This window comes from Schistocerca gregaria, chromosome 2 (assembly GCF_023897955.1).
Source record: "Schistocerca gregaria isolate iqSchGreg1 chromosome 2, iqSchGreg1.2, whole genome shotgun sequence".
Taxonomy (NCBI): Eukaryota; Metazoa; Arthropoda; class Insecta; order Orthoptera; family Acrididae; genus Schistocerca; species Schistocerca gregaria.
The window spans coordinates 728,925,567-728,938,484 of NC_064921.1; the positions used below are offsets into that span (position 1 = coordinate 728,925,567).

General features: G+C 40.6%; 1 protein-coding gene across 11 annotated transcripts in view; it reads left to right on the forward strand.

Annotated features, from left to right (window-relative positions):
* The window catches only part of LOC126334859 (tubulin monoglutamylase TTLL4-like), a 189,593-nt gene that overhangs the window by 81,344 nt on the left and 95,331 nt on the right, over positions 1–12,918 (forward strand). For all 11 annotated transcript variants that reach the window (XR_007564781.1, XM_049997533.1, XM_049997529.1 and 8 more), the window contains exons 10-12: positions 3,816–4,023; positions 4,121–4,247; positions 7,557–7,773. Coding sequence is in view for 10 of the 11 variants with exons in the window: in XM_049997533.1 (XP_049853490.1) it covers positions 3,816–4,023; positions 4,121–4,247; positions 7,557–7,773 (552 nt within the window). In the remaining variant the exon portion in view is untranslated. The remainder of the gene's footprint in view (positions 1–3,815; positions 4,024–4,120; positions 4,248–7,556; positions 7,774–12,918) is intronic.

Sequence of the window (12,918 nt, forward strand, 5' to 3'; positions counted from 1 at the left end):
AGGCAGACTGAAAATTTCTGTTGTCCGACCAGGATTAGATCCCACGACTTTGCATGAGGTGTAGATGGCCGACACAGGCAGTAAGTGATGCCGTATCGAAACTTAGGTGTGCCAGAATCTGGTAGAGATCGGGGGGCCTGCATGCTGGGTGTAGGATTGTTAGAGACAGGTAGTTAAAGTGCAGTTACGCACGTCGTGGCTCGGGATGGATGAATAGCCAGCTGGAGCTGCAGAGTGGTAGACAGCATTAAGCACTGCAGCCACAGCAGAGATGGAGTTCAGGATTTCTAACAGTTTATCGGCCAAGACCGTTGCATCATGTAACAATAAATGGGCATGTGAGGCCAGGACAGCCTGAATGGGGGTGGGAAGGTGGGCAAGGCAGCAGTTTAGAAGCAGGCTTTCAGGGAGGGTGTGCAGTTTCGCAAGTGCTCGCACGTAATCCAGCAGGCACATGTTGCCACGCTGTTGGGATGACGATAAGTTATATGCCGTTGCAGTTCCAAGGCCACAAAGCTGGAAAAGATGCAATCTTTTAGTTGACTCTAGCTCCTGGAGGGGGGTGGGTGTGTAAGAACATCCCAGACTTGGGCAGCAGTGGTCAGGTTGAGGTGACTGACAACCATCCCGAATTTCATTCCGTCGCTTGTGGTAGAGCAGCTTGCAAAACCTGCCTCAATGGAAGCAAACCACATTGTGGGTTGAAGTGGGGGCAAATGAGGGGTAGCGCAACTGGGGCAAGGGTATCCTGAATCGGCTTTGCTGGGTGCGCTGCCCCATTGGTCAGCTGAGTCAAGCGGTTCTGTAGTGCTGACATTTGCAAGTGGAGTTCAGATACTTCTGAAGCGCTCATAAGTGCCGGTGCAGGAGGGGTAACGGGGGTCTGCTGGTTAGACAGCCCGTCGGATGTGACTACTGTAGAGGTGGTCACATATGGCAGAGACGTAGCACCATGCAGGCAGTGTTTCATAGTACGCAAGAGGGTGCTGGCAGGTAGTGTTGCAGAGAAGAAGGCAGGTGGGGCATGCACGGTGTGGGTCACGCAGTACAATCTCTGCCGTGTGTTGATGCGGGAAGGAGTCTTCAGTCAGCTGCATGGTTACACTGTGGCTAGTCTGGTCGCATGTCTATCAGCTATGGGAGAGGCGTGGTGGTGTGTGCAATGGGATAGCTCACAAATCTCATTCAGAGATTATCATTTGTTGTGTCGCGTACTGTCACCAAATGAGACATTGCAATAGAGGTTTGTAATTTAATTTAGGATATTTGCCAACTCTAGTGATGAGAGGTTGTACACTAGATCATCTTTTCCCTTTTTGGCCAGGCTAATTTTGTTGATGATGCGGTGTTCCCCGTGGTTTGGTTTTGTTAGTTCATCTTCCTTCTAAGAATGTGAGGAAACTTCACAGCACAATAATTTTTGTGGCAGTAGTTTTTTTAACAGTTTTTCTCATATCTGCAGGTTCTTAAGACAACTCATTGTCGCAAAGAGAGACCATTCCTTATTAATTGTTTGTACTTTGCAAGGGTTCAGTTAATTCAAAAGTTACCACAATGCTGGTCTTCATCTCCAAAAAGTCTGCAAACCCCTGACTAATTGATAATTCATATAATGTATGTAGAAGAGCTCAACTTCTATCAAAACCAGGCCTCATTAACTCTGATTTATTGGAAAGCTTTTGTTTTGTCTTTAAATGTAATCAGTGGTTAAACATCTATGTGCAACTCGTTTTGAACAAAGCTTAAACTTCCAAAAAAAAAAAAAAAAAAAAAGAAAAAGAGTAACAGTTCATCTGCATATGCATTACCATTGGGTAAAGGTATACCGACAACTAAAGATTTGCCAGTGGTTTGCCACCTCCGGATTACTTTGCATGTGATGTCAAATACAGCTTTAATGCTCTTGGGATGGCATGGAGCCCATCCTGAATACCTCAGATAAATATTACAACATATGAAACAAGACTTGCTCCTTACCTAATCCTCTGATATAATAATTAAACTTTTAAGTTATGAGTGATTTTCTGGATAAACGAATGAACTGATCTTCTGCTTATGAAGGTTGTTTATAATCAAAATTAATATGAGATTTCACCCTCAAACAATAAAATGATTTATGTCCCACAAATTTTGGCTACAAAAATCTGGAAAATCTTGTACACTTACAAATTTTATGAAAAAGAATATTATATCAAGACAGACATTACTTCCATTCTTTGATATATTAAAGGTTTACTGTGTTTCCTATAATTATATTTTTATTTCTTTCTTTTCTGAGGAATTATCAAAAATTTCAAGTGCAGTATTGTAAATTAATAAATTCATTTTATATAAAACCACTGGATTTTATTTTATTTCATTTCCATTAAATCTTTTTGTTTGTTAAGTTTACTGAATGCACAAGACATAAATTGCTTGCTCTCTGTCTGTACAATACAACAAATATTGAATATATGCTTCATCAACCAGATCTTGAGGGTACAAAACCTTTTCAGTACATTAATTGTACCCTCAAATACAAAGCTCTTGATTATAATTATTGTAATGAAATGCGACAAAGATCTTGACAATGGAGTTCCCATCTTCTTGCAGTACCTGGCTATTGGCTAAAACAATAGTGGTGACAGCACTGCAAAACTGGCCAAAGTAAGATGCTGCATTGTCATGGTCTCGGTAAACTGTGCATGAAAAAGAAAAGGTGTGAATATATTGAAACCAAGCTAATATATATATCGAATTTTCCATTGATGAACATCATACTTTACAATTCATTATTTTTGTATATGATGTAAATAAAACTTGTTTCCTCTCCCTTCAGAAAACAACCTAGACATACACTTGCTTTGTGTTCTTAACGGAAGTTATTGACAGTTAGGTGTAAACCAGTGTAAGATTAACAAAGTGTACAATTGTGATGACTATAAAAAATAATGTATATACTGAGTTAGTGATGTATCCGTAATGGGTTGACTGACTTATGTTAGTGTGAAGTGGCATCATATTTTTATTGTTAGTTTTCATGTAATGAGCGTGCACTAGGGAAACATACTGCCAGAGGATAACAGAAGATTTCATGCTGATTGTTACACTAATCATAAATTTAGTTATGTCCTTAATTACCCTTAATTACATATTCATTCAGAAGTATGATACCCATTTGTTTTTTCTTTAGTCCCATTCTGGTTGTTGTTGTTGTTGTTGTTGTTGCTGTTGTTTTTTAGCAGTGTATTTGTTCTCTTCCTTTCTTTCTACATAATTTTTGAAGGGTAAAGTGTTGAAATTACTTGATTTGTCAAATGGCAGCAGAGACAAAGGCAAAATTACTTTTGGAACCAGGGACATATCAACCTGGTAGAAGAGAGGCTACGAAATACTCCTAGTTATACAGCAAAAGTCACCTACAAGCTGAAATCAGAATAGAGGTACTGAACAAAAACGAGAGAGTGAGTGTGTGAACAGCAGGTGGCAAGAGACATGGAAAATGATCTAGTGACACTTGACAGTAAAAGTGAGTTGCAGAGTTTCAAAACTTACCATCTCACCATATGGCTATATGGTATGCTATTGACAATGAATTGAAACCACACAAGGGGCTTGTTGTTGCATTGCGAGTAGATTTTCTGTATCCATATTATGAAACATAAAATACATTTTCGTTTTTGACCAAAAAGTATATTTTTCCATCACCCGTTTTTTTTTAAAAGCAGTGATTACATTAGAATAATACAATTTAGGTGATCTGTAAGACATAAGTGTTAACAATCCAATCCGTTTCCACTTTTGAATAGTGTCTAATGCATTATCTTACTTACTAGCCTGCATCAGCAAGAGGAACGGGCATTAAAGTAATACATCGATGGGCGCAGATACCAAAGAGAAGACCATTGGTTGTTCAGAAGTACATTTCACAGCCATATTTGATAAATGGCAGTAAGTTTGATTTACGCTTGTATGTTCTTGTTACAAGTATCAATCCTCTGCGGATTTATATTTATGATGATGGCCTGGTAAGATTTGCATCAGGTATGTATTAAATGCAGATAAATCATATATTTTCAAGAATTTATTATTTTTATATCCCTAATTGTGTTAAGTATTGGATTTTTTTCTCTTCCTGTAGTTAAATACTCTGGTGACATGGCATGTCTAAGTGACAGATACATGCATCTCACAAACTACAGCATCAATAAAATGAGCAGCCAGTACACACAGAATGAAGATGCATCAGCATGTCAGGGACACAAATGGTAATGTGTTATATGACACTTAAACTCCACAATTTCAGAATTTTGCTATTTCACAATCGTGTTGTTTTATTTGGAAATGTTTTATGTCTCCTCCAACTATTCTTGCTGTGATTTCAGATTGTCAGTGTATGTAGAGTACACACAAGAAATTATTTGCACCCTTATGAGCTGTGTATTTTGTTTACAGATCTGTCAGTTCTAGCTAAGTTTGTAGGAGGTATGCGAAGTATTTAAACGTTGTTTCAAGAATTGTGTGTCAGTCATAAATATGTTTGTGTAACGTACGTAAAATAGTGGCTGTAAAGTGAGTGTAGAAGCCAGCCCAGACATTATTTTCATCCTTGAGCAGTTTTAATTTCTGCTTAAAAAGGCACAAATGCCAAAAATTGATCTTGTCGCAAGTAGTAGGTTTTTATTCTTTCCAGCGGTTGCGTATCAGTACTGTTTATCATTGTACAGTATTATCAGGGTTTGCCCCATTTTATTGTCAGCATGCAACGTTTTGCACTTTTATTTGTTTTTCTTGAACCATCTAATTTTCTGAGTGTGTAATCTAAAGACTCATAATTAACATAAAGTACAGTTATGGGAAAATACTCTGGTAAAGATTACGAAGAATAGATTGAAATGTCTCCTTTAATCATAGGTTAGTGCATCCACCCATTTCGTTCTTTCATCACTGACAGACATGACACAGTGGTCAAGACTTTGGACTCTCATTCAGAACAAGTATAGATTGAATCCTTGTGTATACTTGTCCTCCTATAAACTTCAAGTGGTCTCCCCCTAACCATTTCTAGAAATTATAGGTATGGTTCGTTCAAAAAAGTGTGAACAGTTGAAGGGGCCAGTTTAGGATAGTGCTAACTCAAAAAAGCATAGTTTGAGTTACTGCATATTGTATATTCAGTTTAATTCAGAGAGGTAAATACCATAAGACAGATAATTTACATACCCAGCAATGTTTTATAACAGTACCTCCGGAGATTTTTCTCGTCAGCATATAGACCATTTGAAAACATATCAGATAATGTGATCATCCCACCACTTATTGAATTCAGTGTTAGCTCTTACTTACACCAACCCCTTCAGTCAGTTTTGTACTTCATCTTTTTTAATGTGAGCCAGCATTCCTTATCTAATATCATTGGTGCCAAAGATACATTGAACATTGACTACAACTAAATTTGTCGTCATTAGCCTGTCAGAGTAAATGCTCCTTTGAAGTGACAGAATATGGTTTGTGAGACTGCTTACAGCATCACCTCTTTCTCGAAAATGGTATGGCACATCTATCACAATAAAAGCAAAATTGCAATTGCTCATCAATTTGCCTTATTTTTCAGTCGATTTTAGTACAGACTAAATGTAACAAGGTGCTCTAGTGTGATGAGCTTCAAGCATTTTCATCTAATTGAGGTTCAAAATTTTACAAAACTGAGAGCACCAGCTGTCAGCCAGAGCAGTGTTATCATAACTGGAAAAGGTGCCAGATAAAAGTCTGATTATACTACAGCCATATTTGGTCACTGTTGTCAGTCTACCGTCACCACCACCTCCCCCTCCCCCGGATCCCCCCACCCCCCTAGCTTCCAGCAAACACTTGTATTGCTATAACAAATAGTGTTTCTTCATTGGTTGTGGCGATGGTTCTTTCGTGGCAAAGAATAACAAGAAACATGGATGAAATGCTTCTACATTGTTACTTGGTTAGAAAAAACCACTCTTTAAGAGTGAATTATTCCTCACACTCTGATATTGCATCAGTTGATACACTTCTCAAGCATTCATGGCTATGTTGAAATATGCATGGCGTATGTCAAAAACAATTTCTGGTTGATTATTCTTATTTAAAAGTAGATAAGGTTCTTATTAAAAAGTAAATAAGGTTCTTATTAAAAAGTAAATAAGGTTCTTATTAAAAAGTAAATAAGGTTCTTATTAAAAAGTAAATAAGGTTCTTATTAAAAAGTAAATAAGGTTCTTATTAAAAAGTAAATAAGGTTCTTATTAAAAAGTAAATAAGGTTCCTATTAAAAAGGTGATAAGGTGTATTTCACCATATCATTACTAAAAAATTAAATGTACATGGCAGGAAGTGTTGTTTGTAAAATATGCTTGGTGGAAGTTTTCTGTGGTTTCCATATTTTATTATGAATAGAACCTAAACATGTGTTCACCTACCAATGACAAAGATGAAGTAAAATGACTTCACTGAAATTACTTTATAATATTTGTATGAATGTATTGATATAAATAAATGTTCATTTCATCAGCATTCCTTATTAAGCCTCACCACAAATATACCACTATGATTATCTTCATTATTATTGCTCCTTTCTGAAGAATCATGATTTGTTGGAGCAATAGAAGTGTTTGTTGGAAGATTAGAAAAGAAATTGAGACTTGAATCCAGTATGGACATATACCCAGCCTGCCGTTTTAGCCAGTTCTCTAATGCAGCTGCTCAATAGCTGGCGCTCTTATGGTATCCACTAGGCTTATAAAACTTACAACTTTCATTTCTTGAAAACAGTAAGAAGCCCATTGTACTAACCCAGCATTGATACCTGTAAGTATAAACTGCAGTTGTGCAAAAGATAAGAGAAATTGATGACCCACTGGGTGTACACTTTCCTTGTCTGTGCGACCTTCCTTACTCTATCTCCTCTATGGCTAGTGTGTTTGCAACAGATATTTTTGCTTAATATTTGCCACTCAAAACCATGCTGCCAAAGCATTACATTTACATATCTGCAAAGTTTTTTGGATTTATTGTAGACTGTGTTTTACAATTGACCGAATGAGGATACATGGATGGTAGAGGAATAAAATGTTCAACTTGCCTCCTTATAAAAATTCTAAAAACCATAAGTGAATGTGGGTCATATTTTGTTAACTTAGAGTTTTCGATTGACTGAAATGGATTTTTCTAGATTAAGAATAGTGTCTTATACTATCTCTACCAATTCTCAGTTGTGTACAAAAATGACTTGTATTTACATTAAATTGTGTGTTTACATATGGAGCCACGTTCCTTAACACTTGGTTCATCAAGTGACCTGAAGGTGATTATTGTGCTTTCTTGTTAGTTTGGTCAAATCTAAATGAAACTAAACAGGTGAAGAAGTTCCGTGTTTCCACTTCATTCTTTGGGATGCACATCAGTCAACTTGTAATGACAAATAATGTTGAAATACAACAAAAAACTGCTGATCCATTTCAGTGCCAAATCTGTATATAAATAATTGTATACTCTTCCTTTGCGTGCCATTGATTAATGTTTCAGCTATTGTTTTAAATTTATAGGACAGTCAAAACACTGTGGAGTTACCTGGAGAAGGATGGTGTTGATGTTAAGGCATTGTGGGACAGTCTTGTGGATCTTGTTATCAAGACAATCATCAGTGGGGAATCTTCCATAAGTCAACTAACACGTGCAAATCTTGTTTCCCGTTACTGCTCATATGAACTTTTTGGAATTGATGTCTTGTTGGATGAAGCTCTGAAACCTTGGTTGCTTGAGGTAAGTGCACATGCAAAAATAAATAAATAAATAAATGGTTTAGTGAACCATTTTGCAAAGTGGTGATGTACAATGTGACACTGGTTTATTAAAATTTTGACTGAGAAAATTAGAGAAAGAAAGTTGCTACTCTCATATAGCGGAGATGCTGAGTCACGATAGGCACAACAAAAAGATTCACACAATTATAGCTTTCAGCCATTAAGGCCTTTGTCAGCAATAGACAAACACACACACACACACACACACACACACACACACACACACACACACACACACACACACAACTTGCACACACATCTGCAGTCTCAGATAACTGAAACCGCACTGCGAGCAGCAGCACCAGTGTATGATGATAGTGGCGACTGGGTGGGGGAAGGAGGATGCTGCGGCGGAGTGGGGGAGGGATAGTGTGGTAGGGGTGGTGGAAAGTACAGTGCTGCAGTGTAGACAGAGGGCAGGAGAGGAGAGGGGGGGGGGGAATTAGTGGAAAGGAGAGAAATTAAGACAGGGTGTGGCGGTGAAATGACGGCTGTGTAGTGCTGGAGTGGGAACAGGGCGGGGGCTGGATGGGTGAGGACAGTGACTAACGAAGGTTGAGACCAGGAGGGTTGCGGGAATGTAGGATGTATTGCAGGGAAAGTTCCCACCTACACAATTCAGAAAAGCTGGTATTGATAGGAAGGATCCATATGGCACTGGCTGAGAAGCAGTCATTGAGATGAGGGATATCATGTTTGGCAGCGTTTCAGCAACAGGGTGGGCCACTTGTTTTTTGGCCACAGTTTGTCTGTGGCCGTTCATGCGGACAGACAGCTTTTTGGTTGTCATGCCTACATAGGTTGCAGCTTAGCTTGTAAATCACATGACTGGTTTCACAAGTAGCCCAGATGGTACTGAGTTATGAGGGGAATGCTCCTTTGTGGCCGGACTTTGGGAGTGGTGGGAGACTGGAAAGATAAGACATGGGAGGGTAATTACGGTCAGTGAAGGCTTCAGTGAGATCCTCAGTATATTTAGATAGGGACTGCTTGCCACTGCAGATGCGACGACCACGGGTGGCTAGGCTGTACGGAAGGGGCTTCTTGGTATGGAATGGGTAGCAGCTGTCAAAGTGGAGCTATTGCTGGTGGTTAGTAAGTTTGATAAGGACGGAGGTATTAATGTAGCCATCTCTGAGATGGAGGTCAACATCTAGGAAGGTGGCTTGTTGGGTTGAGTAGGACCAGGTGAAGCAAGTGGGGGAGAAGTTGCTGAAGTTCTGGAGGAATGTGGGTAGGGTGTCCTCACCTTCAATCCAGATAGCAAAGATGTCATCAGTGAATCTGGACCAGGTGAGGGGTTTAGGATTCTGGATTTTTAGGAAAGATTCTTCTAGATGGCCCATGAATAGGTTGGCATAGGGCGGTGCCATGCGGGTGCCCATAGCCGTACCCCGGATTTGTTTGCAGGTAATTCCTTCAAAGGAGAAGTAATTGTGGGTGAGGTTATAGTTGGTCATTGTGATTAGGAAGGAGGTTGTTGGTTTGGAATGCATAGGGTGTCTGGAAAGGTAGTGTTCAGTAGCAGTAAGGTCATGGGTATTAGGAATGTTAGCGTACAGGGAGGTGGCATCAACAGTGATGAGCAGGGTACAGTGTGATAAAGGGACAGGAACTGTGGGGAATCAGTCGAGGAAATGGTTGGCATCTTTTATATAGGAGGATAGGTTCTGGGTAATGGGTTGAAGATGTTGGTCTATGAGAGCAGAGATTCTCTGTGGGGGCACAGTAATTGGCCACAATGGAATGTCCTGGGTGGTTGGGGTGTGGGGAGTGGTGGGGGTAAGTAGAGAGATGGACTCTGGGGAGAGGTTCTGGGATGGGCCTAAGGAGTTGAGTAGCGACTCAAGATCCTGCTGGACTACTGGAATGGGGTCACTGTGGCAAGGTTTGTAGGTGGAAGTATCTGACAGCTGATGGAGTCCTTCTGCCACACAATCCTTGCAGGTAGGATTATAAGGTCGGAATCAGTTTTTAGATGGTGGGCTGCGGTTCTTTCTGCGGATGTAAGGTTAGATTGCATGTTGAGGGATTTGGGGAATGTTAGTGAGGCAAGGTTCGAGGTAAAAAATCTCTGGAAGGCATCTCCTACCTTCCAAACTTAACAGAAGCTCTCCTGCGAACCTTGCAGAGTCTCGGTCCGGCATACAGTTTTAATCTGCCAGGAAGTTTCGTATCAGCGCACACTCCGTTGCAGAGTGAAAATCTCATTCTGTTAACAGGGGATGGTTTGGAGGCAGTGGTGGTGGATCACAGTTGGATAGAGGAGTGAACTGAGTGAGGCAATGTTCAGTATTGGTCTTTGGTTGAGTCTGGCTAGTCGGGTTAGTGGTGCGAAAAAGTATTTCCCCTGTAGGATCAGGAGAAGGAGAGGAGGTCTTTAACAAGTCCTGCTTGATTGAATTTGGGATTGGGGCAAAAGATGAGGCCTTTCGAAAGGACTGATATTTCTGTGGGACTAAGTCTTCTGGCGGAAAGGTTCATGACTGTGTTGCGGTTCTGTTTAGGTTCTGGGTTCTGTGTGGTGGTGGGAGTTTTGAAGGGTGGGGTAAGTGTAGTAGGTCTGCGAGACAGGGTTTGTCAGCTATGAGGGGATGTGGGGGAGATTTGGAGTTTGTTGTAGAGGTGGTGGATACTGGCACTCAAAGGCAGGAAAAGGAAGTGAGCAGGATGGAGAGCTTTTTGAGGTGGTGGTGTGCATGTTGCTCAAGTTCCTGCAGGGCAAGAGTTTCAATGTGTGTTATGGGATTTGACATTACATAGCAGGAGATTTTTGTGGATGGAGAGAAGGTACTGCAAGGAGGATTGGGCGCAGTTGATATGGTTTTGCAGGAGTATGTTGGTGAGGGCTAAGGACTGGCGGAATCTGAACAGGTGGAGGTCATTGTGGAAGGAGGGGTGGCAACCAGAGATAGGTAATTTGATGGTAAGGCCGTTGGGGGGGATTTCATGAGCCAGGCAAAAACGCAGGAACAGTATGTGGGACTGGGATCTGGCTAGGGATAAGGAAACTTTTCTGTATTTACACAGATTGAAGGAGCCACAATCCATGGTGGTGCAAAAAAATGTGAAAAATTGCGTAAAAAAATTAGAATTACGTCAGAAAAATACTCCCAAATATGTGTGACAAATCACAGAAGGACGAAACGGATGTACAAGGGGAAAAAATGAGATGAAATGAAATCATCCGATTCACAGAGGAGCATTCCCCTCGTCACTCAGTACCATCCGGGACTGGAGCAACTGAATTACATTCTCTGCCAGGGTTTTGATTACCTCTCGTCGTGCCCTGTAATGAGAAATGCCTTGCCCACTATTCTTGCCACCCCATCCTACCGTGGTATTCCGCCGTCCACCTAACCTACACAATATACTCGTCTATCTTTACACAACCTGTGCTCCCAATCCCTTACCTCATGGCTCATACCCCTGGAATAGACCTAGATGCAAGACCTGTCCCATACATCCTCCTACCACCACCTACACGAATCTGATCACTAACATCACCTATCCCATCAAAGGCAGGGATACCTGTGAAACCAGTCATGTCATTTACAAGCTACGCTGCCACCACTGTGCTGCATTCAATGTAGGCATGACAACCAACAAGCTGTCTGTCCGCATGAACAGCCACAGACAAAATGTGGCCAAAAAACAAGTGGCCCACCCTGTTGCTGAAACGCTGCCAAAAATGATATCCCTCTTCTCAATGACTGCTTCACAGCCTGTGCCATATGGATGCTTCCAGCAACACCATCTTTTCTGAACTTCACAGGTGGAAACTTTCCCTGCAAATACATCCTATGTTCCCGTAACCCTCCTGGTCTCAACATTCGTTTGTCACTGCCCCACCCATCCAGCCCCCCTCCCTGTTCCCATTCCAGCACTACACAGCCGTCATTTCACTACCACACCCTGTCTTTTAATTTCTCTCCTTTCCACTACTTACCTCCTCCCCCCTCCTCCTCCTCCTCCTCTCCTGCCCTCTGTCTAAAATGCAGCACTGAACTTTCCACCATCCCTACCATACTATCCTTCCCCCTCTCCGCTGCAGCCTCCTCATTACCCCCACCCAGTCACCACTATCATCATACACTGGTGCTGCTGCTCGCAGTATGGTTTCAGTTATCCGAGACTGCAGACTTTGTGTGTGTGTGTGTGTGTGTGTGTGTGTGTGTGTTGGGGGGGAGGGGGCTTAACGGCCGAAAGCTATAATTGTGTGAATCTTTTTTGTTATGCCTATCATGACTAGGCATCTCCATTATATGGTGAGTTGTAACTTTCCTCCTCTGATATTGTTCCATTTCATCCTGGATTTTCCATTGTTTGACTAAGAAAATTTATACTTTTATGTCCTTTTGAGAGGACGGCAGTTCTGAAACATCTTCTCGGTATAGGTTCTTTTTCAAATCATAATCGTAATTATCGATCTTCTAATATTATTATGTTTCAGTTAATTTTTGGCAATTGTGAGTGAATAACGTATAACGTTTCTTATATGCGTGATTACAGGTACAGGGTGTGATCAAATGCTTTTATGCAATTAAAGACTCTACAAGAGTTTTAAATTTTTTTCTTGTTGACATCGTTGATGAATGTCATCTTCATTGGTGTATCTTGTAAAGCAATACTCAGTGGTCCTCCTCAGCTCTACCAAACAAAATGGTGCAGTGGTTAGTACACTGGACTTGCTTTCAGGATGATGACATTTCAAATCTCCATCCGCCATCCAGATTTAGATTTTCATACATTGTTCGTGGCAAATGCTGTGACATGCGATTTCCTTCCCCATCATTCCCTAATCCGATCTTCTGCTCAGTCTCTATTGATCTCGTTATCTTACTTCCTTTTGCACTCTATGCCATTGGTAGCTCTGTGCAACAGGAATGTGTGCTTATGAACTCCATTTGCTGCATGCTGCCCAAGGAGTACCTCAAGCAACTAATAAAATACAAAACAAACATTGAATCAATACAAGCCATTGTATATGTATAAATGACTTCTTTCTGTAGTATTTTAACCATCATACAAATTATAATAAAATTAGTTTTAGACACACATGCTCATTTATAAACACTAAGGTATATAAAATTTCATGTCTGTG